This window comes from Pseudorasbora parva, chromosome 11 (assembly GCF_024679245.1).
Source record: "Pseudorasbora parva isolate DD20220531a chromosome 11, ASM2467924v1, whole genome shotgun sequence".
Classification (NCBI taxonomy): Eukaryota; Metazoa; Chordata; class Actinopteri; order Cypriniformes; family Gobionidae; genus Pseudorasbora; species Pseudorasbora parva.
The window spans coordinates 27661753-27684031 of NC_090182.1; the positions used below are offsets into that span (position 1 = coordinate 27661753).

Sequence of the window (22279 nt, forward strand, 5' to 3'; positions counted from 1 at the left end):
GTCACTTCATACCGACTCCAAGGTTCTATTAGAACCAGCAATACAGAAAGTTCTTACAGAACATACAGAAACAATGCTTAAAATGTATTTAAATAAAACACTTTCTCTTTAGCAGTAAAATTATGATGTGTGTTGTCCATCTGAATGTCTATTAAATTTTTGTGCCATTGAAATTACGGTCAAATAGTTCATTCAAAACAAGCAAATACCGGTAGGCCTTTATTCTCACAGATACTGTAATCAGTTGTCAGGCTGCATTGCGTCATGAAAGTAGGCGGGCTTAACATGCTTAACAGACAGGTACTTTTCCACCACATGATAGCGCTCATTGGCTCAGATGTCGGACAAACACAGCCGTCACACACACACACACACACACCACACACACACACACACACACACACACACACACACACACACACACACACACACACACACACACACACACACTATCCAATACTGACCGTTAATTGGCCATCGCTCCACTCTTAGACCCGCCTTTTCTTCTCTCTGATTGGGCACCATCACTGTGGAAGTGTCAGTCAACAGTTTTTTCACCCATTGACACTGCAGCTGTATGTCCGGACATGTAGACCTCATAGCGGCTTGGCCTTTGTTAGCGAGTCGGTAAGAAGAATCAAGAAAGCCAGAGGAGTCGCATTCATGCACTTACAGGAAGGAAAATGATCATCTGCACGAAAAACATGGATTATCGCCTTGGTACCCAGTGTCAGTTTGTTCAAAATCAGGTAACATATACAACTGAAGTGAAAATGTTAACTGTAACTGTATCTAGACTCTTCCTGGGAAGTTTCAAAGTTGACAGTTCATACTTAGCAAAAGCCATAATTTTTAATGTCTTTCATTCATTCATGTTAAAAACGCTCCTCAAACGCATACATTACTTGTGTCATTATCTTTGAAATAAAAGACTCGTCGCCATATTTATGATATCCGTTATTTTTAAGCATACGAATGTCATGATTAACATTTGCAGAATCGTGTGTCTTTCATTCATTTTTTCTGTATTGTTATTCTAATCGCTTCTTTTCAACGGTGACTATTCACTTCGAGTTTTAAACGCTAATTCGTTGCGTTAATTATTAATTGTTCCTGAAATAAAGTTCATTTATGACAAAGACAAAAGTGCTTAACGTACACGGTGTAGCCTGCTGCACTTTAATTTTACTAGCTACTTTAAAAACGTTTGTGCTGCTATTCATCTGTAACACAAGTCAACTTTAAACTCGCATAATAATAGTGTCATGGGCTATTTTGTCATTTTTTATTGTGTTTCATGTAATGAAAAGCTGTGCAAATCCATTGCATTTAGAGCAAGTATAGGTCAGCTTTATAAGTCTCATTTGTCGCGCATATGCTCTCGTTAGATGGCCATTTTTCATATTGCAATTATTATTTGGACTAATCTTAGGTGTGCATTTGAAAAAAAACGACGTTTTGCTGTAAATTCTGAAGATATTTTACATTTAAGCTTCACGGGGTATTAAGACTGTAGTCTGGAACAATCTTGAAAGCCTTGGTGCAGATTATGGTCAAATGATGTAAACCTACATGGCAATAAGCTTTCATTTTGAAGTCTTGTGGGTTTTGACGCTCTTCGTTACGTCTGAGCCTTTTGTTGAGTTGTTTAAAAGGTAAATCTTTTGTTGTTTCGTACATGGAGGTATTTTCTGGTCTTATCGGCATATGAACATTCATTTAACTCACTGCGAGTTCCTTTTTCATCTTATGTTTCATTTTAATGTTTAACTGTATGTTTAGGACCCTGTCAAAGCTTGTATATAAGCAATTGTAAAAAAAAGAGAAAATTATAAAACAAAAATGAAACACTGTCATTTGTCTGTAGCGCTGAAGTGTTTTTTCGCAGTTCATGTCGCGCGGACACAAAGCCCTTTGTAGTTGCATCCATAAGACGTGACACTGCGGTCTGCACGACTCTAAGAGAAGATGTAACGTTTATTAACATTTCATCATGCTTGACTTTTTGGTGGTGTTAAGTGTAAGTGTTTTCTTTCTCCATTTGTACGATGTGATGCTGATGTACTGCCAATCAAAGTTGTTTTTCTCTTCATTTGCCTGCAATACCTCCTGCAAACTGAGAGGGCCGCTGTTGTGACGGCGTTGCTCCGCATACAGGAGAACAATAGAGGAATGTGTCATTTAATAATTTCTCTGAGAAATATGCTCTCATTTGCCAGACCATAAAAAATCCCCTAGGTTTGTACTTGGATTGTTAACATCATAAACCCGTTCTCTTTTCCCTTAGCTAACTACTAGTCCTTTTGTAAGAGACACTTTTCAGGAAAAATAGTAGGTGAGAAGGTGCGAATGTAGGTGAGACGTGTTATAATTGCACAAACAGGATGCGTTTTAAATAACCCCCGATGTTTTACACACATCTTTTAAAAAATATACGTACATGCATGCATGCATATTCATTTATTTATATCCTGACTATCCTGCTAGTTTGACCTTTTCAGAACATTATGGTGAAATTAGTTGAAGACCATTGTAATGCAATAGCTATCTGTTAAGCGTACATAGAGGGAGGAAGGGGATAATATATACATGAGGAATAACTGACACCATGATTCACTTCTTGATGTGAAGACCACAATGCAAAATACCGTAATTAACCAACTTCACGTACCAGCAGACCAAAGCTTGGACTTCCCAAATATATATGTGATTCATCAATAATCTGCTTTTGCTTTACTGTCTGTCATATGCAAGCTGCTGAATATATGTCATACTGTCTGCTTATGTACATGTCTGTCTTCCTGGTCGTCTGACTGCATCCATATGTGGCTTGTCATGTTTGTCTGTTACTGTGTATGTGTGTGTGTGTGTGTTTGCTTGCTGCAGGGCTTGTTTCGGTCCAACCCCCAGTGAGGTGCAGCTGGCTGTTTTGTTCTTCCTCCCTTCCAGGTTGGCAGGCCAAAATAGTGTTTCCTTTGTAGAGAGGCAGCAGAGAAATTAGGTTTATGCAACTGCAGTTGGGACATTCACGCATGTCAAGGATGGAGCCCTTCAGGCCTTCTGAGAATGCAGATTGAATATCGCAGTCTTATTCTAGACTTAGGCCCTGAACCGAAGCCCCCCCCACACCACCACCACCATTTAGCGCCTCATGTTTAGACTGTCCTCAAATGACAAAAGATGAGGCTTAAATTTGTCTGTCTTAGTTATTTTGGTTTAGTGAATGGCAATATGTTGCTCACTTAAAGAATTGCTTAATTTATCAAAATATATTTTATGTACCATAAAAGAAAAAAAATCTTACAAATTTGGAACTGTGAGCTTTGAACTTAACAATTCCATCTTAGAGTAAACTTTCATTTTTGAGTGGACAGTCCCTTTAATCTCTCTGTTCCTTATTGCATTTTTTTGTTGGTAGTTGGCCCTTTTGACCAGCTAGAATAGAAACACATTATCTCATTCAAATCTCAATGCTAGGGTACATGCAAATGTATTCAAATATAAATGCTGTTTTGTTTGTTCATGTAGTGATCATGCACTTTTTTGTATCTGTAATATCCCACAGATTCTGCTTTCCTAAGCACATTAACACATTTTTATCTAACAAATAGCTAATTTATTAGGCCATGCATTTCATCATTATTCACAGAAACAGGAATTAGGATTGCTTAAAGTGGCACCTTTACCCAATAAAAGAAAAGAAAAAGATTTCAGCTGAATTTTCAAGGGGCTATCCAAGAGGATATGAGACTTGACTTCCTGTTACGTGTTGACTGTTGGCAAAGACATGTCGGTGCATGTTACTGGTGCTGATGAGGCATCCTGTATTTACAAATATTGCCCTAAAGTAAAAAATACCCTGACGCGGCTGACCATGATCTGGATATCAAGTTTAACCTTTAACTTTTGTTGATCGCAGTTTTGGTATAGATATATATTTAAAAAAAAAAGATCCTCAGTTGACAGCATCTGCCACAGCGTTTCGTTGAGCCGCATCTGTGTGGGTGTGTGAGCGTCTCTCAGCCTCTCATCTGACTTGCATTAGTCTCTAATTTCCCTCTGAAGTTTCATTAGTAGTTAATTGCAAGTTGTTTGCCTCATTTTAGGTATACTCCCATTCAGATTTTTGTGCAGCTGCTGATACAGGCTATGAAATTAACACTCTGTATTGAACCATGGCAACATGTTGAATATTTGCAGTTGCCTGTTTTTCTGGGTCACCGGTGAGGAGTTTTGGGCATTGCGAACAGACTCCGAGACATGTGATATGTTTACCAGGGAAAGTGCAATTGTATTAGTGTCCCAATGGAGACTAGAGTTTGATCTGATGTTTGAAACTGACTTCAACATCTTAATTCCATTTAAATGACTTGTGCCCTATTGCCAGTATGCTCCTTATTTGACTGCATTTTTCACTTGAAATATGCAAAATGCATATAGTAGCTAAACAATAGGTGCATCCCAATATTGTGGACTATTTTGTGTCATTTTGTAATATGAACAGTGTGTTCATACTAAAAATTAAACTTCAAATTTCTAGATGATCATGAACTTAATTGCCTGAAAAAACGAAGTGTGAAATATCGGAGACTTCATAAACGCAACTGCCTCATCTTTCCTTATGTACCGTAGGGGCTATCAAACACTTTGTTTGACAGAATAACCTTATAAAGTGCATACACTAGAAGGTAGAGTACATAGTCTATAGTGTGTCATTTTGGAGACAACAAATGTATGGTTTTATATAAAAATATGCTTTGATAGGCACATCTGGAGCATGTATCAAAATGCCTGACTTTCTAGGTAACTGTAATGTTAGTCCATGGTGCTTTTGTTTGGCATGTTTTGCTTGCACATGTTTTGCAAGCCTTGACTCTGTTGAATGACAAGATACTATCTCAGATAGATACTATCTCAGGCATAAACATATCATACATTCAGCACCGACTTGACATGTACATTTTCCTTGATTGAAGAGTGTCTTTGTTCTTGTTTCATCAACCAGGTTTAGTGTCTGTTTTAAATGGTCTTCATATTAAATGTTGAATTTCAGTCATTCAAATACCTCAGTAAACGGGTTAGGCTGACACATTTTCCAAATAGAGAACAAACCACATTTGCAGACAAACCCTCAATGCAGAACTTCACTTCGATAAAAATGGCTGTTAAATTGGGTTAAGACGCAAATATTGACCTGAAGTTTTAGTGTTTAAGTTCATACTTTTACATGAATGTTTACTCGAAGAACCTGTCTAGCGCTGGGATCTTTGTTTCTTGGTGGTTTCCCTTGCGCAGGAATGGCATTTCTGTCTTATCTATGCAAGTGCTATCTCAGCTGTCGTCCAGAACTATTTATAACCCTCTCCTTTATGTCAGCCACTGTATGAAGAGCTGGAAAGGGAAGGCCAATCTGTAGGCCTGAGTGTAATTTATTACCCAGATACTTTCCTTCACAAATCCATTGAAGAAAGTGAGCAACCTTTCAGGATAAAAAATTCTTAAATGTAAATTATAATTTTTTTGTCAAAGACTTTTTCTTGTTAATGACTATGATAATTTTGGATTTTTCACTGCACGTTAAAACAAAAATAGTAATAAAAAAAATACATTTTTCATATACATAATAAAAAATAATAAAAATATATTAATAATAGTAGCAGCAAAAATAGTGTGCAAAGGGGTGTAAGAGTTCAGATTGCTCAGGATTTGGTTTGTATCGTGGTTTCACTGTGCGTTCACACGTTCACACCACCAGCGGCGAGAACGTCAAGGTGGCCGGAAGTCATTTATTTTCAATGGGAGCCGGCGGCGAGCTCCGGCGATCGTCCGGCGGGTCATGGACGATTTGGACGTCGAGGAAAGTTGAAATCAGCTCAACTTTATGGTAACGAACTATAATGCGGTTCGGCGGTAACCAGCGGCAACCAATTGGAATGTAGAAGTGCTCCACTCAGAGAACGCAGGCCTGTAAACTTTGGTTCTGACCGCATTAGTTCCCAAACAAAATGTAAGAGAAGTTGATCATTGCTGTGTGGGTTTCCCTATCATTTGAGACGTGATCATTCATAGTGATGTGTAATTTGTTAAGAAGGCGCGCAACACTATTTTATAGGCGCTAAAACGCTCGTTTTTCAGCAGGAAGGCAATTCATTCTTACTTTCACATTTAAACGATTTCATGAGGTAAGATTATACCCTGCTTATGGCCAGTCTGCCCACCAACATGCTTGTGTGCTTTAGGGCCCCTTTAAACACTGTTTAAAAAAAGACCAAGCATTCGATCTATATCAGAACGGCCGCGGGTCCACGAAGCTTTCTACAGCGTCATTGGCAGGGTGGCCAGAGAGAAATTTGACGCTCTCGCCGGCGGCGGTGTGAACGCACGGTTAGGTTTGGTATTTGCTGTGTTCAGGGTAGGCATGTGCCGGTATCAATTTTTCATTTTGCGATTAATTGTTGAAGCTTTTATCACGGTATACGGTATTATCACGATATTGAAAAAATAAGTTGCAAAACAAGTGTTGTCATAGCATAACAGCTTTAAGAACTCTTTTTGTAATAACAAAAATAACTCTGAATGTTTAAATACAATAATACAATGCACCAAAAAATATAAAAGACACATTATCAAACAGATTAAAGTGCAAAAGAATTAGGCTGTAAAGAACAACAGTAACACATTACAATAAGGTTTCATTATTTAATACATTAACTAAGATTGAGCAAAAGCTACATTTGTTACATAAAGTATTATTTTTGTTATTGTTAGTTAAGAAATACAAATGATCATTGTTATTTTTATCTTAGGCCCTTTAAATAAGCTCTTTTGATTTTAGTAATGTTATTAAACAGTAACTAAGAAATTAACAATACTTAGAATAATGAATTCTTTATAAGTATTTTTCATTGTCAGTTTGGTAATAATGAATTAACATGTTAACTAATAACAAATAATCAGAACATTTCTAATAAACATTTCTAATCTCACCATCTTACATAGTGACAAAATAAAAGTATAATATACCCGATAGCTCTAAAAAGAGTTAATAAAAGTGATGTAAACCACGAACTCCGATGTCAGACTGCGTGTGTTTGTACCGATGTGTCTCTTCTAGGCTCATTACACTTGAACGACCAAAATACACACATTATTATGCATATGTCCATAACCTTACTTGAGTAAAAAAGTTTGGGACATGTCAGTAAGTACTGGATCTGTGCATTAGTAAGTTCTCAAAGTGAAAGCAAAATAATATATATAGCTCTTGTCTGTGTGTTAATGTTACACAATCAACAACACAAACAGGGGAAACGCCACTTACACGTATAACACTGTTTGTATATGTATTTTTATGTTGTTGTTTTTTTTTGTCCTATTGTCATTTTTTTATAAGTATATGTTTTATTACTGACCATTTGCTGTTTTATTACTGTTTTATTACTGACCACCATCTATATAGAACCTTTTAAGGGTTCCAAATACGTAGCGCCGATAGAACCTTTTCTTCTAAGAGTGTATACTTTTATGATTTTGGTAATATATCCGACCCTAAGCAATCGTGTTATTAAAGTTAGATAGCAAACCACTGGACCAACACCTTTTTTTGTAATACCAGACAAGATTCATGCATTTAGTTTGTTTTATTGCCATGTATGACTTCATCTAACATAATAATATGGTTAATGTGGCATCCTAATTATTAAAAAAAATTAAACTTCGTAAATTTATGGAAGTGACCACCACAAATAAAATAAAAAATAATTTTGATCTTAAAAATAAATAAATTAATAAATCAAACGTGTGTGTGTGTATATATATATATATATATATATATATATATATATATATATATATATATATATATATATATATATATATATAGTCAAATCCTGGTGGGATTGAGCTATGAATAAGTGCAAATTTACTAATACTTTGTTCAATGTAAATAATTTAATTTGCTTTGCAAGTAATTTAGTCATTCTGCACTTTCTTTGTATATTTTTTTTAAATCGCGCGATATAGGTCTTACATTTAATTCATAATGGTCTTAAAAAGTCTTAAACTTGACTTGGTGAAACCTGCAGATACCCTGGCGTTGGTTGACTCGTTGCCTCGCTGCCTTATCAGACAATCAATGACTCTGCGACCAGCGTTTTGTGCATGAAGGCACCTCACAAAACTTATTTTTGACAAACTTGTAAGGCAGTGTGACAGTTTAATGATCTACAGCAAAATAGAGAGATATTTGGTGAGAACTAAAAAAATATTTAATTACTACATTAGTAATGTCTAGCTAGAAATTACACCTGAAGTGGGAAATGTTGGTAATTTTTTTAAAATTTACACACTAATTGACCAGCAAACGCAACTTTCGGACGCCATCTTTTTTTCCAGCTCAACTGTCACAGAATGGAATGCATAGGATTGTGGGATATCAAAGGCAGCGAAGGATACATGTATGCTGCCTTCAAAAATTGATCAGATGAAGGTATCTTAGGAGAAAGGAAGTGAAGATAACATTAGACATGGCTTGATGCCTTCCTCTCGTTAAAAGTGTCCTCTAAAGGCAGCATTCTCCAGGTTTCGGACACAGTCTGTGTCTGCTAGGGTGCTCATCAAGATGGACATCTTGAGATACTTTTTGTGCGAGTTTGTCCGTTTAACCGTCTTGAAGAGAGCTCGATATTTGCACGCTGTGAAGACATGTGCGCACTGGCGCATGTACCCATTGATTGACAGAAACATACATTAGCGGAACTGTCTGCTTTATGCATTATTTTTAAAGTTACAAACCATATTATAGATGCGTAATCAGATTTTAGATGAACTGCAATGCAAGTGCATACCGAACCATGGGTGGAGAGGGGTGTGGTTTGTGTTTTTTTTTTATTTTTGTTAAACCGTTGTGTCGTTTCATCCCTAGAGTTAAGTAGAGAGGTTAAAAACAGAAGTTTGTCAAGGTATCATTAACTTGAAATCCATGTTAAAAATCTAGATGAAAAAAACAGCTGCCAAGCAACATAGAATTTAAAGATATTAATTTTTACTAAAAAAAAAAAAAATCTGTCAGATAGTGCTTTAGGTCTCTCACTGTGCGAAATTGATGACTATTGTTTCATTTTATTAGCATAAGTCTTCTTGGTAAAAAGGTGGCAAAGGCTATCACACTTTTAGCGCTGTTATTTAGACTAGTAGCATATTCTGGCACTCCAAATATAGAAGTGAAAGGAGAAGGTTTAGTTGGTGACTGAAGTACCGATACTTCTAAGAAAAAAAAAAAATTGTTCTAAAAGCCTTTCTGTTTTGTGCATGACCAAAACACATGTGAAAGACTGGTTTGTTCTGTTGTGCACCTATCACATATTGCATCTACTTTTGATGTACATCTGGCCAACTTCACCATAGACCAGTGTAATCTATAAACAATGTTGAACTGAATGATAGTGTGTGAAGAATGTATCCTATCTAAAACATCTTGCCAAGACTCCTCTGGCATTTGCACTTCAAGCTCATCTTCCCAATGTTATTTTCAATAACATTGATCAATAACATACTATCAAAGACTCGATGATCTGAATTCAGTATTGAATAAACTGTTCCAATAATCTTCTCTGCATATGGATTGTAAAGTAGATTTAGGTGGTGATTTAAGAAAAGGTATCTGTCCATTTGAAGAATCCATTATATTCTCATATTTGAGGCCCAGAAGTTATTTAATGTGAATTAAAGTGCTGTTTGGAGATAAAATATTGTGGTAACTTGAAAGGCTTTTAGGCTCAGTGCACGCTGTGCTACCAGTGTGAATCTTATAGTGTCAGGAAGAGTTATGATGGCCCAGAGCTGTTTTGGCCACGGCCCTCAGTTGTCCCCCAGTAACTATGTAACAAGATTTCATTCAATACGTGACCACGTTCATGTTTCCATTCTATCAGAGCTCATCTTCTTCTCTCCCCAGAAAAAAGTGTAACCGAACTCCAGGCAGACCCACAGAGCAGCAGTTTACTCAAAGGAATTACTGCTGCCAGTACAGACAGTCAAACTCTAGAATTGATCACGTACCAGCAATTATAATTAGTCCACATCAAAGTATTCACCACCACCAGAAAAAATAAGGAGAATGTAACTTAAAAGGTTAGTTCACCCAAAAATGAAAATTAGCCCATGATTTACTCATGCTCAAGCCATCCTAGTTGTATATGCCATTCTTCTTTTAGACGAATACAATCAGAGTTTGACGAATACAATTTCCTAGCTCTTCTGAGCTTTGTAATGGCAGTGACTGTTGGGTCATTTTTGAAGTCCATTAAAGTGCATCTATCCATCATATAACTGCTCCACATGGCTCTGGGGAGTAAAAGGCCTTCTCAAGTGAACAGATGCACTTTTATGGACTTCAAAAATGACCCAACAGTCACTGCCATTATACAGCTGGGAAGAGCCAAAAAATATATATAACTGCGTTTTAAATTTAATATACATTTTATTTGTCTGAAAGAAGAATGCCGTATACACGTAGGTTTGAGGGTGAGTAAATCTGGTATAATCTCCATTTTTGGGTGAACTAATCTTTTAATTTTGGTAAATGATTACAATTAATTTATTCTCTCACTACTTTCCAATCTCCTGTTTCGAAATCTTCTCTCTCTCTCTCTCTCTCTCTCTCTCTCTCTCTCTCTCTCTCTCTCTCTCTCTCTCTCTCTCTCTCTCTCTCTCTCTCTCTCTCTCTCTCTCTCTCTCTCTCTCTCTCTCTCTCTCTCTCTCTCTCTGTCTGTCTGAGTCGCTGAAACAGGAGGGGTGTGGGCAGGATTTCCATAATCCCACAGTCAGACACAAAGCAGGGCAAAGGAACAGGAACAAGACCTCAGTTGGGCTTCACAGTCAGCATTTAAGAGCATGAAGACATGAGTCAGCAGATTTCCTCAACACCGATTAAACAAAGGCATCATGACATTATATTTGCTATATTCTTTTCCACAAGGTGTCTTGTCTAAAATAAACTCCATATGCTAAATACAGATGATTGAGCCACAGCTCCCAAGTTGTGCCTGTGATTATACATGGGTATGGTGTCCAGTTGCTGTTTTTATCATCTGGATGTATTTTAAGCATCTTGGGGTGTGAAAGTGGGAGATTGAGGTCGACAGACGTCTGTCTAGAGTCTGTATACTAAAGGAGGCCAAAACGGCAGTGGGTCACACAGTGTGGATGTCTATTGCTGTCCCTTGATACCCATAGGACCTGTGGCAGAAGCCATGTTTGTTTGTTACTATACTCCTTTTTTGGTTGGAAAACCATTTTGAGAAATGCTTCAAGCACTAGTGATTTTTTTTAAAAAAGTGGTTCCTTTGAGATAAACAAACTTTAAATACAAAAACTGCATTGAATAGTTTTTTGTTTTGTTTTTATCTTTCTTTTGTATGTAAATGTCTCTGTGATTTTTTAATTTGATTCTTCTTGGCAGGTGATGGTGAACTCTGAGAAAGACCGTGCTTCTCTCTTGTGTATGAAGGCTCTGGCCAGCAGGGGGCGCCTGGACACAGTGTCACAGCAGATGGCCTCTCACCCACAATACCTGGAGAGTTTCCTGCGCACACAGCACTACATCCTCTATATGGATGGCCCATTGCCCCTGCCCTACCGCCACTACATTGCCATCATGGTAAGAACAGAATGACCATGCCTTATGGCCAAAGTCTTATTTCACATTATGAGAAGTTTTATTTCATGATTACTATATATATATAACAATAGAATTTTTGTTAATAACAAGTAAGTACACAGGAACAAATGACAAACAATTCAATAAATACAACAGAATACATATAAAATATACTACAGGAACTGAAGAATCAAATGTAAAAATAATTAATTAAATTAAATAAAGTTTGATTTGTTGTTTGATTAACATCAACATTAATGACACGGATGGCAGCAGGGATATTAGGCTGGTGTCACTTGAAGACCTAATGTAGAGAGATAATTTACTTAAAGGGCTGATGAATTAAGAAATCAACTTTCCCTTGAGCTTTTGATATATAAAAGGTCATGTAATATAAGAATATCCTGTAAGTTTCAGAGCTGAAAACTGAATTTTTAGTAAAAGAAAAGCTTTTATAGACACCAGGCCCAGAAAACTACCGTGTACGCAACTTGACGTCATCGTGTGGCGAAACAATAATAATAAGCACGTCTAATTCATAGCCCCACCCACCGACTCGCGCTTATATCCACCGATCGGCGGGCCAAGTAATACAAAAATAATCTTCCAATCAATTGCGGGTGGATGAGAAATAAATTGTGTTTGTTTGAGATAGAGACATTTATGAGCCCTGTGGTCGAGAGAATCATTATGGTTGCTGATTTAAAAACATTCCCTCATGTGAACTGAACTGACAGGGGAGCTGAAGCTCATTAAATATGCAAATCTTTTCCAATCCTAGCCGTGGGTCTTTACATCCGAGTCTCCAGTGCGGCACGCCCATCAAAACCCAGCGTTCAGGAGAGAGCCTCAAAACCAGTGTAGAAAGTAGCCTATTATTATTATTTTTGTTATTTGTTCCCTTTGTTGCACTTTGAGATTCTTCGGAATGAAAAGTGCATTATAAATAAAATGTATTATTATTATTATTATTATTACTTTTTAGTTATGATATTTATGAAGGTAAAAAACACACAAACATCATTAGTTGACAACAGTATAAACAAATTAAAAAGCCAGTTCATGACACCTTTAAGACATAGGCCTAACTTCTAGGCCTGGTTTCACAGACAGGGTTTAGATTAAGCCAGGATTAAATCTTAGTTCAAATAGGACATTTAAGTAGCTTTTGTAAATGTGGTTATAAAAACATGACTGGTGTGCATCTTAAAACAAATAAAGGCACTAACATATTTTAAGACATTCAAGTTGCGCTCAGTTAAAACTGCTCAAACGTGCATTTTAGTCTGGGACTAGTTTAAAGGGTTCGTTCACCCAAAAATGAAATTGATGTCATTAATGACTCACCCTAATGTTGTTCCACACCCGTAAGACCGTTCATCCATTCTGAACACAGTAGGGGTGTGCGATTCCAAAACATTTACATTTATTTTTTCCTTTTATGAGCATTTTCTAACACAGAAGTGGCATTTACACAGACTATTTACATTATTTAGTGCATAAATAATGTTTTGATGTTTTAAACACATAAAGTTGAATACTAATATTTGAAATTATTTAAAACATGAATACTTTGAAATGATACGTTAAAACCGTCAGTAGGTGGCAGCAAGTCACTATTAAGTCATTGAGATTCAACCAATTCAAACAACTGAATCATTCAGGAACGAATCATTTGACAATCTTAAAGGTCCCGTTTTTCGCATGTTTTCAAAGCTTTGATTATGTTTACAGTGTGCAATATAACATGAGTTCATGTTTCGCATGTTCGCTGTAGGCTTTGAAAGGGAACTTCTGTTAAATAAAATATCTCGCTTGGCATTGAACTTTGAGCTTTATAATTTTACAGGTATTATTTATGCTCTAACAGCAACATTACACACTAACTAAAGTTTGAAAGATGGAATCGTGAAGAACGGGACCTTTAATCTATCTTAGTTACTGAATCATTGATTCAACTGTTTCGTTCAGAAAGCTGATTCATTCAGTAAGGAAACACAGTCCCTGCATCCCAATTCGCAAACTATCCATCCTAAATAGTATTCGAAAATAGAATTAGTATGTCCCAAATCGTAGTATGCTGAAAAGAGTATTCCAAAGATTCCCGCATGGTTTACTATTTCCGGTCCGAATTCGAAGTATGGATCGATGGGCACTCTAACGGCTGATATTGCCCACAACCCATTGCGAGTTGGACGAGGATTCGATTAGAACTACAAAAGCGGATAATAAGTGTTAAAAAACTACAAACATGCCGGATGTGCGAGTTCAACGTTAAGTAGAGAAGTTTAGATAAAGGGATTTGAGTGACCAACTATTAATATTTAACCTGACAAAAATATATTTATTCAGTGTTGTCCACATTATATTTCACCTGCAGCAGCATTGTGAACTTTTGTAATGACACGTTTGGCCATTAACTTTTAAATGCATCATTATATTTAAACTGCAAACACATGAGGAGAGTCTCTGCATTAAAGACCCACACATGGCAGATCAACGAGCGGCTACATTTCTCTCCGATACGGTAGGAGATTAAACTGAATGTGGAGGATGTGAACTGTGACGAATCTGACGATGATTGACAAGGCAGTTAAACGGTGACGGGATGCACGTAACTAAGCGACAGAGTCCGTTAAAGATGGCGAACTAGTATGTCCCGAGGCTTGCATACTTTTCTGCTACACACTAAAAAGTATGTACTTTTTCTTCACAAAAAAAGAGTACATAGTATAAGTAGGCGAATTCGGACGCAACATGTGTGTTGCTCAGAGATGCACAATTACAGTGCTGTGACTTTGTTTTAAACTATTCTAGTTGGTGAAATAGAGTAAACATGGGCAATATGGTGTCTAAAATGTAAGTCACTTAATATCAAATTCTTGTTTAGTAAACTTGTATAAAATAAATATCACATTTATGATATAAATATAGACTAACGCAGTGAAAGCTTGCGCCCTCACCAGTGTTGGGTAAGTTACTCTAAAAAAGTAATTAATTACTAGTTACTAATTAAATCTTGAATAGTGTAATTAGATTACTGTAGAAATTACTCTCTCCTAAAAGTATTTAATTACTTACTAATTCCTTTCTAAATCCTATATCAACATCAACTAGTTAATGATTCAAGGAGAGGCATGAAACAGGCTCTTTTAATTAATTCAAATAAATATTAAAACTACATAACTGACCAAAGTCTTACAAATGTGCGAAGTACACTTAAAAACATCAAGGTATTTTTTTTTTTAAATGTTGATGTTAATTCCACTACTGTATTATCTATAATTGTTCAACAATCTATACACTGCAAAAAAAATGCTTTTCTTACTTAGTATTTTTGTCTTATTTCTAGTCCAAACATTTAAAAATTCTTAAAACAAGAAGTATTTACTAGACAAGCAAAAGTAATTGTCTTGTTTTGGGAAAAATAACTCAAAATTAAGAGAGTTTTTGCTTAAAAATAAGCAAAATAATCTTAAAACAATATTATTTTGCTTACCCCACTGGCAGATTATTTTGCTTATTTTAAGCAAAAACTCTCTTAATTTTGAGTTATTTTTTCCCAAAACAAGACAATAATTTTTACTTGTCTAGTAAATGTTTCTTAATGTAAGATTTTTTTGAAATTTTGACTTGAAACAAGACAAAAAACTAAATGAGAAAAGCATTTTTTGCAGTGTACACAGTATTTAGTTCAATTACATCAAAAGTAACTGTAATTAAATTACAGAAAGAATCTGAGTAATCCCTTACTTTACTTTTTCAAGGGAAAAGTAATTAAAATACAGTAACTAATTACTTATTACACCCCCCCCCCCCACACACACACACACCGTTTAACAGGGAAAACACATAAAGACATACATTTTTGTGAATGGTGGGGAAAGAGTTAATAACTCTTTGTAACTTCTTGTATGTGCTATTTGTTTTTTTCTCATTCATACATTTTTTTGAAGTCTCAAGAACTTTAAGTAGTACTGTGCTACGCAAATGTATTTGCATATCGCATATATTAACTATATAGCGAAATTTCTACCTATGTACTTTCTATTTTTGCCATGATAAATATATTACCATACTGCCAATCCCTACTTACACATGTTCTACAGTTGATTACTGGCTAAAAAAAATCTTGATTTAATCATTTAAATTATTTTATTGCTTCTATTTGATGACTATTTGATTTGTGTTTCAGGCTGCAGCTCGGCATCACTGTAGGTACCTGGTGTCTCTTCACTCAGCTCAGTTTCTGCGTGTGGGGGGAGACCCGTTATGGCTTCAGGGGCTGGAGGCTGCACCCCCACGTCTACAGCACCTTGACCACATCAACAAGGTCCTGGCCCATCAGCCTTGGCTTACGGCACGCTCGCACATACAGGCTCTGCTTAAGACGGGAGAGCAGTGCTGGTCTCTGGCTGAGCTCGTTCAGGCGGTTGTTCTCCTGGCTCACTGTCACTCCCTTTGTAGTTTTGTTTTTGGTTCTGGTTCTGACTTAGATGCCACTCCCACACCCAGAGTGCATCACGGCACACCCCCCGGCTACTGTCTATGTGATGCTGCTAACGGCAACACCGCCTTATCACCGCCTCCTGCTGGTCCCACTGAGAAGGCACCACGGCGAAGGGTACGGATGATCATTCACTACAGTTTTAGTCATTAAAAGATGTTTTGACTTGTAAATAGCTTGTAAATAACAAAAATCAGGAAAAAAACACAACATAGAGTATAAAATATATATAATATTTTACAATATTACTGTTTTTACTGTATTTTTACTGCTGTTTTACTGTATTTTACTGTGTAAAAAAACAACTTCAGTTATATAATAGAAAACCCACAAAAACTGAATTCTACTGACATTCATACATACTCAAGTAAAAAATAAATACTGATAGTAGTCACAATAACAAAATATCAGCATGGTTCTTAAAGGGTTAGATCACCCAAAAATGAATTGAATGATTTACTCACCTTCAAGTCATCCTAGGTGTATATGAAAATCTTCTTTAAGATGAATACAATCGCAGTTACATTAATATCCTGGCTCTTCCAAGCTTTATAATGGCAGTGACCATTTTTTGAAGTCCATAAAAGTGCATATATCCATCATACAATTGCTCTAGCTAGATAATTTACTTTATAAAGTTTTAAATATGTATATTTTTATTACACAAACGCGCAGCTTCGCTTCAGAAGGCCTTTATTAACTCCCTGGAGTCGTGTGGAGCAGTTCTATGATGTATAGATGCTCTTTTATGGACTTCAAAAATGACCCAACATTAAATGCCATTATAAAGCTTGGAAGAGCCAGGACATTTTTAATATAACTCTGATTGTATTCGTCTAAAAGAGGAATGTCATATGCACCTAGGATGACTTGAGGGTGAGTAAATCATGGGCTCATTTTTTTGGGGGGGTGAACTAACCCTTTAAGCAAACAGCTATATTTTTCCGACAACCCTACAGCAAGCATTGTAAAATAATTTGTAATATAGGCAAAACCAGCATGTCTTATTTTTAACAGTGGCCTTTTTTGTAGTCCCTAGACTCCAGCTGCGAAGTTGCTTGCCTTCTAGAACAAATTCAAAAATCACAGGAGGAGATTAAGGAAAGAAAAGGAGACCGACTCCATTCACAGACACTCTTACATTCTGGTAAGATGTTGTTCACCAGTTTAAAGACAGTGTGTCATGTAACCATGTTTCCCAATGCTGCTGTAAACAGGAAGCTTAATTTTGGATTGGGACGAATGTTTAGAGTTATTTTTACACAAGCGCATTTTCTTGTGTGTATATCTCTCTCTCTCTCATGGGCCCTCTTTCGTAACCTGCTTTTCTCTTTCTCAAATGCAACTCCATATTAGATGTCGAGGAGGAGGAAGAGGCCATGTTTTCCACAGACCCCTCCCGCTTCGTCACAGATCCAGAATTCGGCTACCAAGAATTTGCCAGACGGGAGGAGGACCATTTCCAAGTATTCCGGGTGCAGGTGGGGACAGAGAGTTTGCATTGGGTGTCACCTACCAAAAGTAGTAGCATAAAAGGGTAATAAGGGTCAGAATTACAGCTCATGCCCGCCCTTCTTAAGACTGTCACTGACACGTCCTCTCAAATGCTTGTTTCATTCAAGTAGACTTCTTATTTGATGCTTGATATTTGATCCTATTGATTGGATGCAACTCCTGTAGTTCATTTTTTAAAATGTTAATATAGTTCGTGTTATCCCTACTTAAAACTTGCTTACTTGCTTTTATCCCAACACTACCATTCAAAAAATCGGGGTAAGAAAGAAAGACATAATTTTGATCAAAAGATCAAAAAGAAAAAAAATTATTCAGAAAGGATTAATAAATTACCTTTACCATAAAAATTACCTTTTATCAATTCTTTGGTAAAGTTGATGTTATAAACTATTCATTTGTCTTTCTGTGCAGGACTATTCTTGGGAGGATCATGGTTTTTCGTTAGTAAACAGGCTCTACTCTGATATAGGGCATTTGTTAGACGAGCGATTCCGCAATGTGGCCTCTCTCCCTTTCCCTCACAGCCCCGATCTCAAACGAGCCATCTGGAACTACATTCATTGTATCTATGGCATAAGGTATTTATTACACTTTTGCATTTTTGTTTTAGTTTGCACTTTCTCAATGCAAAAAAACATGAAACACTCATACATTAATTGTTCTTCTGATTCATCAACTACAGGTCCTTCTCAAAAAAATAGCATATGTGATAAAACTTAATTATTTTCCATAATGTAATGATAAAATGTAAACTTTCATATATTTTAGATACATTGCACACCAACTGAAATATTTCAGGTCTTTTATTTTAATACTGATGATTTTGGCATACAGCTCATGAAAACCCAAAATTCTCAAAGAATTAGCATATCATGAAAAGGTTCTCTAAACGAGCTATTAACCTAATCATCTGAATCAACGAATTAACTCTAAACACCTGCAAAAGATTCCTGAGGCTTTTAAAAACTCCCAGCCTGGTTCATTACTCAAAACCGCAATCATGGGTAAGACTGCCGACCTGACTGCTGTCCAGAAGGCCATCATTGACACCCTCAAGCGAGAAGGTAAGGCACAGAAAGAAATCTCTGAACGAATAGGCTGTTCCCAGAGTGCTGTATCAAGACACCTCAGTGGGAAGTCTGTGGGAAGGAAAAAGTGTGGCAAAAAACGCTGCACAACGAGAAGAGGTGACCGGACCCAGAGGAAGATTTTGGAGAAGGACCGATTCCAGACTTTGGGGGACCTGCGGAAGTAGTGGAAAGTAGTAGAAACCTGCGGAAGTAGTAGAAACATCCAGAGCCACTGTGCACAGGCGTGTACAGGAAATGGGCTACAGGTGCCGCATTCCCCAGGTCAAGCCACTTTGGGCTACAGAGAAGCAGCACTGGACTGTTGCTCAGTGGTCCAAAGTACTTTTTCGAATAAAATAAAAACAAAGCAAATGAAAGCAATTTTTGCATGTCATTCGGATATCAAGGTGCCAGAGTCCAGAGGAAGACTGAGGAGAAGGAAATGCCAAAATGCCTGAAGTCCAGTGTCAAGTACCCACAGTCAGTGATGGTCTGGGGTGCCATGTCAGCTGCTGGTGTTGGTCCACTGTGTTTTATCAAGGGCAGGGTCAATGCAGCTAGCTATCAGGAGATTTTGGACTCCTTCATGCTTCCATCTGCTGAAAAGCTTTATGGAGATGAAGATTTCGTTTTTCAGCACGACCTGGCACCTGCTCACAGTGCCAAAACCACTGGTAAATGGTTTACTGACCATGGTATTACTGTGCTCAGTCCGCCTGCCAACTCTCCTGACCTGAACCCCATAGAGAATCTGTGGGATATTGTGAAGAGAAAGTTGAGAGACGCAAGACCCAACACTCTGGATGAGCTTAAGGCCGCTATCGAAGCATCCTGGGCCTCCATAACACCTCAGCAGTGCCACAGGCTGATCGCCTCCATGCCACACCGCATTGAAGCAGTCATTTCTGCAAAAGGATTCCCGACCAAGTATTGAGTGCATAACTGAACATAATTATTTGAAGGTTGACTTTTTTTGTATTAAAAACACTTTTCTTTTATTGGTCGGATGAAATTGGTCGGATTTATTGGAATTTTGGGTTTTCATGAGCTGTATGCCAAAATCATCAGTATTAAAACAATAAATGACCTGAAATATTTCAGTTGGTGTGCAATGAATCTACAATATATGAAAGTTTAATTTTTATCATTACATTATGGAAAATAATGAACTTTTATCACATATGCTTTTTTTTTTTAAAGAAGGACCTGTATATATGAAAATGCTGAAAAATGCAAAAAAAAAAACAACAACAACAAAAAAAACAAAGCACTTTACATTTGACATGTTTTCCTTCAGATATGATGATTACGATTATGGGGAAGTTAATCGGTTACTGGAGCGTGGACTGAAACTTTACATTAAAGCTGTGGCCTGCTACCCCGACTCCAGCAAGACCCCTCTATGCCCACTGTCCTGGGCCCCTGTCAAAGCTTCAGAGAAGGTGATTTCCTATTACAATTTGTGTTGCGTACACTTCAATGCCATCTGCTTAACCGTATAAAGCCTACTTTGTCATATTTAATCAGGAAATCTCTAATGTCTGTAATTTATCTATATGATCTTTGCTTTGATGTTTTGCTGAAAAAACAGTTGCAAACAATCTTTTAAATGCCTTCTTCCCTCTTATTGCTAGTTTATCCTTATTGTTTTTACTCTATTTTATAAAAAGTGTCAAATATGATACTTTTGAGGGAAGGCTATTTGTACTTTTTATTATATTGTATTGCATTGCAATATAGGTTTCGCCCCCACAATAAAAACTACATAACATTGATAAATAATTAACATTTTAATATTATCTTATCAAGACATATTATTGGGAGATTTAGAGTGAGAACTGCTATATGCATTTATGCAAATAGTCTGTATATGTATATATATATATATATATATATATGAATATACATGAGAAATCTGTGTTAAGTGGTCTTAGTTTTTTCCAGAGCTATATATCATCTACTTTTAAATAACTGTATGATACTTTATAAGAGTGTTTTAATACAAATCTTTCTGTCATTTTGTGTTTTAGGTTCATGTAAATTTGTTAGTGATGGAGGCCCGTCTGCAGGCCGAGCTGCTGTACGCACTCCGAGCCATCACACAATACATGATCGCATAGGACACGAACATATGGTACAACGGAAACCAAGGCAAAGATATACAAGCTGAGATCTGTCTCTCTGTCTCTGTATTTGTTGTCTCTGAGTTGACCGGTGTGGCGTAAGGTACTGCTGTGAAAAGTTTCTTTGCCAAGGGTGAACCTTAAAGGGGGGGTGAAACACCCAGTTTCAGTCAATCTCATGTCAATCTTGAGTACCTATAGAGTAGTATTGCATCCTTCATATCTCCGAAAAGTCTTTAGTTTTATCATATTTATAAAAGAAATATAGGCTGTACCGAGTCTTTCCGGAAAAAAACGAGCGCCTGGAGGCGTATCGTGTGGGCGGAGCTAAAGAATGACATAAGCGCAAAGCGGTGACGTCCTCAAGCGTGGAGAAACCCATCCATCGCTATCTCAGCTAATAGATATGATCCAGAATCAAATCTGAGGGAGAAATAAATTGAACAGGAGAAACGGCAACATCAGGACGTCCGTCTCTGTGGTATGTAAGTTACTGTATTTAATGGCCTCTCCACATTTCTGTGTCTTTACTCGCAGTTTATGAGGACATGATTCGGTTTATGGACTATTGTATGCGACTAGACCTTAGAAGTAGCAAGCAAAACGGTTTTGCACGTCAGAATACTGTAACGTTATACAGAGAACAACAATGGAGTAACCGTTAGCGCATTTGAATGACGAAGCATGCGATCGTGTCGTTTACTGATGTTTACTCATGTGTCCATAGCCAAAAGCAGAGACATTTGAAGCAGTTTAAGTTAACTCACCGGCTGCTTCCAAAGCTGGACCGAAGCTTTATCGCTGGGACTGCTCCGTCAAAAACACACTTCTTTGGTATGAGTCCTGACAGCAGTGGCGTGTAAATCCATTTTGAGACGCAACTGAAACGATGTTGTGAAGCTTCCCGTCATTTCTGCGTTCAAATCGGTTCAAATGCAGCGCTGCCTTCCCGGAATGCTGTGCTGAAGCGTTGAAGTCGCTCGACGTCACCCATAGGAATAAAGAGAAGCGTGGCGCCACATAAGTGTTCACGGACGACTGGATCTGCATACTCGAAAAAAACTCGCCGAAACTTGTGAGAAACCGGAAGGAGTATTTTTGACACAGAAATACTCCATCAAACGTCCAACATTAGTTTTTGAAACTTTGTCTATGTTTAGGATGGGAATCCAAGTCTTTAACAGTGTAAAAAGCTCAGTATGCATGAAACAGCATTTCACCCCCCCTTTAAGAAAAAGAAAAAAAAACTGTGCAAAGCAATCGCTCACCCCTACTGTCATTTAGCATGTTTCTTCTATGTAATTTTGTTAGTGTGTGTACTCATTCCTTTTTCTTTCTTTTTTTCTTTTATTTTTGTATCATCCCTGATGGTAATGTGCAATTATTTTTATTCAGTTGTTGTTGT

The 22279-nt window shown here is 37.1% G+C and overlaps 1 protein-coding gene across 1 annotated transcript; it reads left to right on the forward strand.

The window, feature by feature from the left end:
* The first annotated feature begins 575 nt into the window (after positions 1 to 575).
* Positions 576 to 21018, forward strand: sesn4 (sestrin 4). The gene is made up of 8 exons (XM_067457689.1): positions 576 to 749; positions 11462 to 11659; positions 15855 to 16283; positions 17199 to 17313; positions 17523 to 17647; positions 18093 to 18259; positions 20049 to 20193; positions 20782 to 21018. Exons 1-8 carry the CDS (start codon positions 684 to 686, stop codon positions 20869 to 20871), a joined length of 1335 nt encoding a protein of 444 aa, XP_067313790.1. The 5' UTR covers positions 576 to 683; the 3' UTR covers positions 20872 to 21018.
* The last annotated feature ends 1261 nt before the right edge of the window (positions 21019 to 22279 follow it).

Bases quoted from the DNA above. Each gene is read 5' to 3' on its own strand.
- sesn4 (XM_067457689.1), top strand. From the start codon at position 684: ATGATCATCTGCACGAAAAACATGGATTATCGCCTTGGTACCCAGTGT. The intron at 16,284-17,198 runs GTACGGATGATC...CCTTTTTTGTAG, and splicing joins AGAAGGCACCACGGCGAAGG to TCCCTAGACTCCAGCTGCGA. The intron at 18,260-20,048 runs GTATTTATTACA...GTTTTCCTTCAG, and splicing joins CATTGTATCTATGGCATAAG to ATATGATGATTACGATTATG.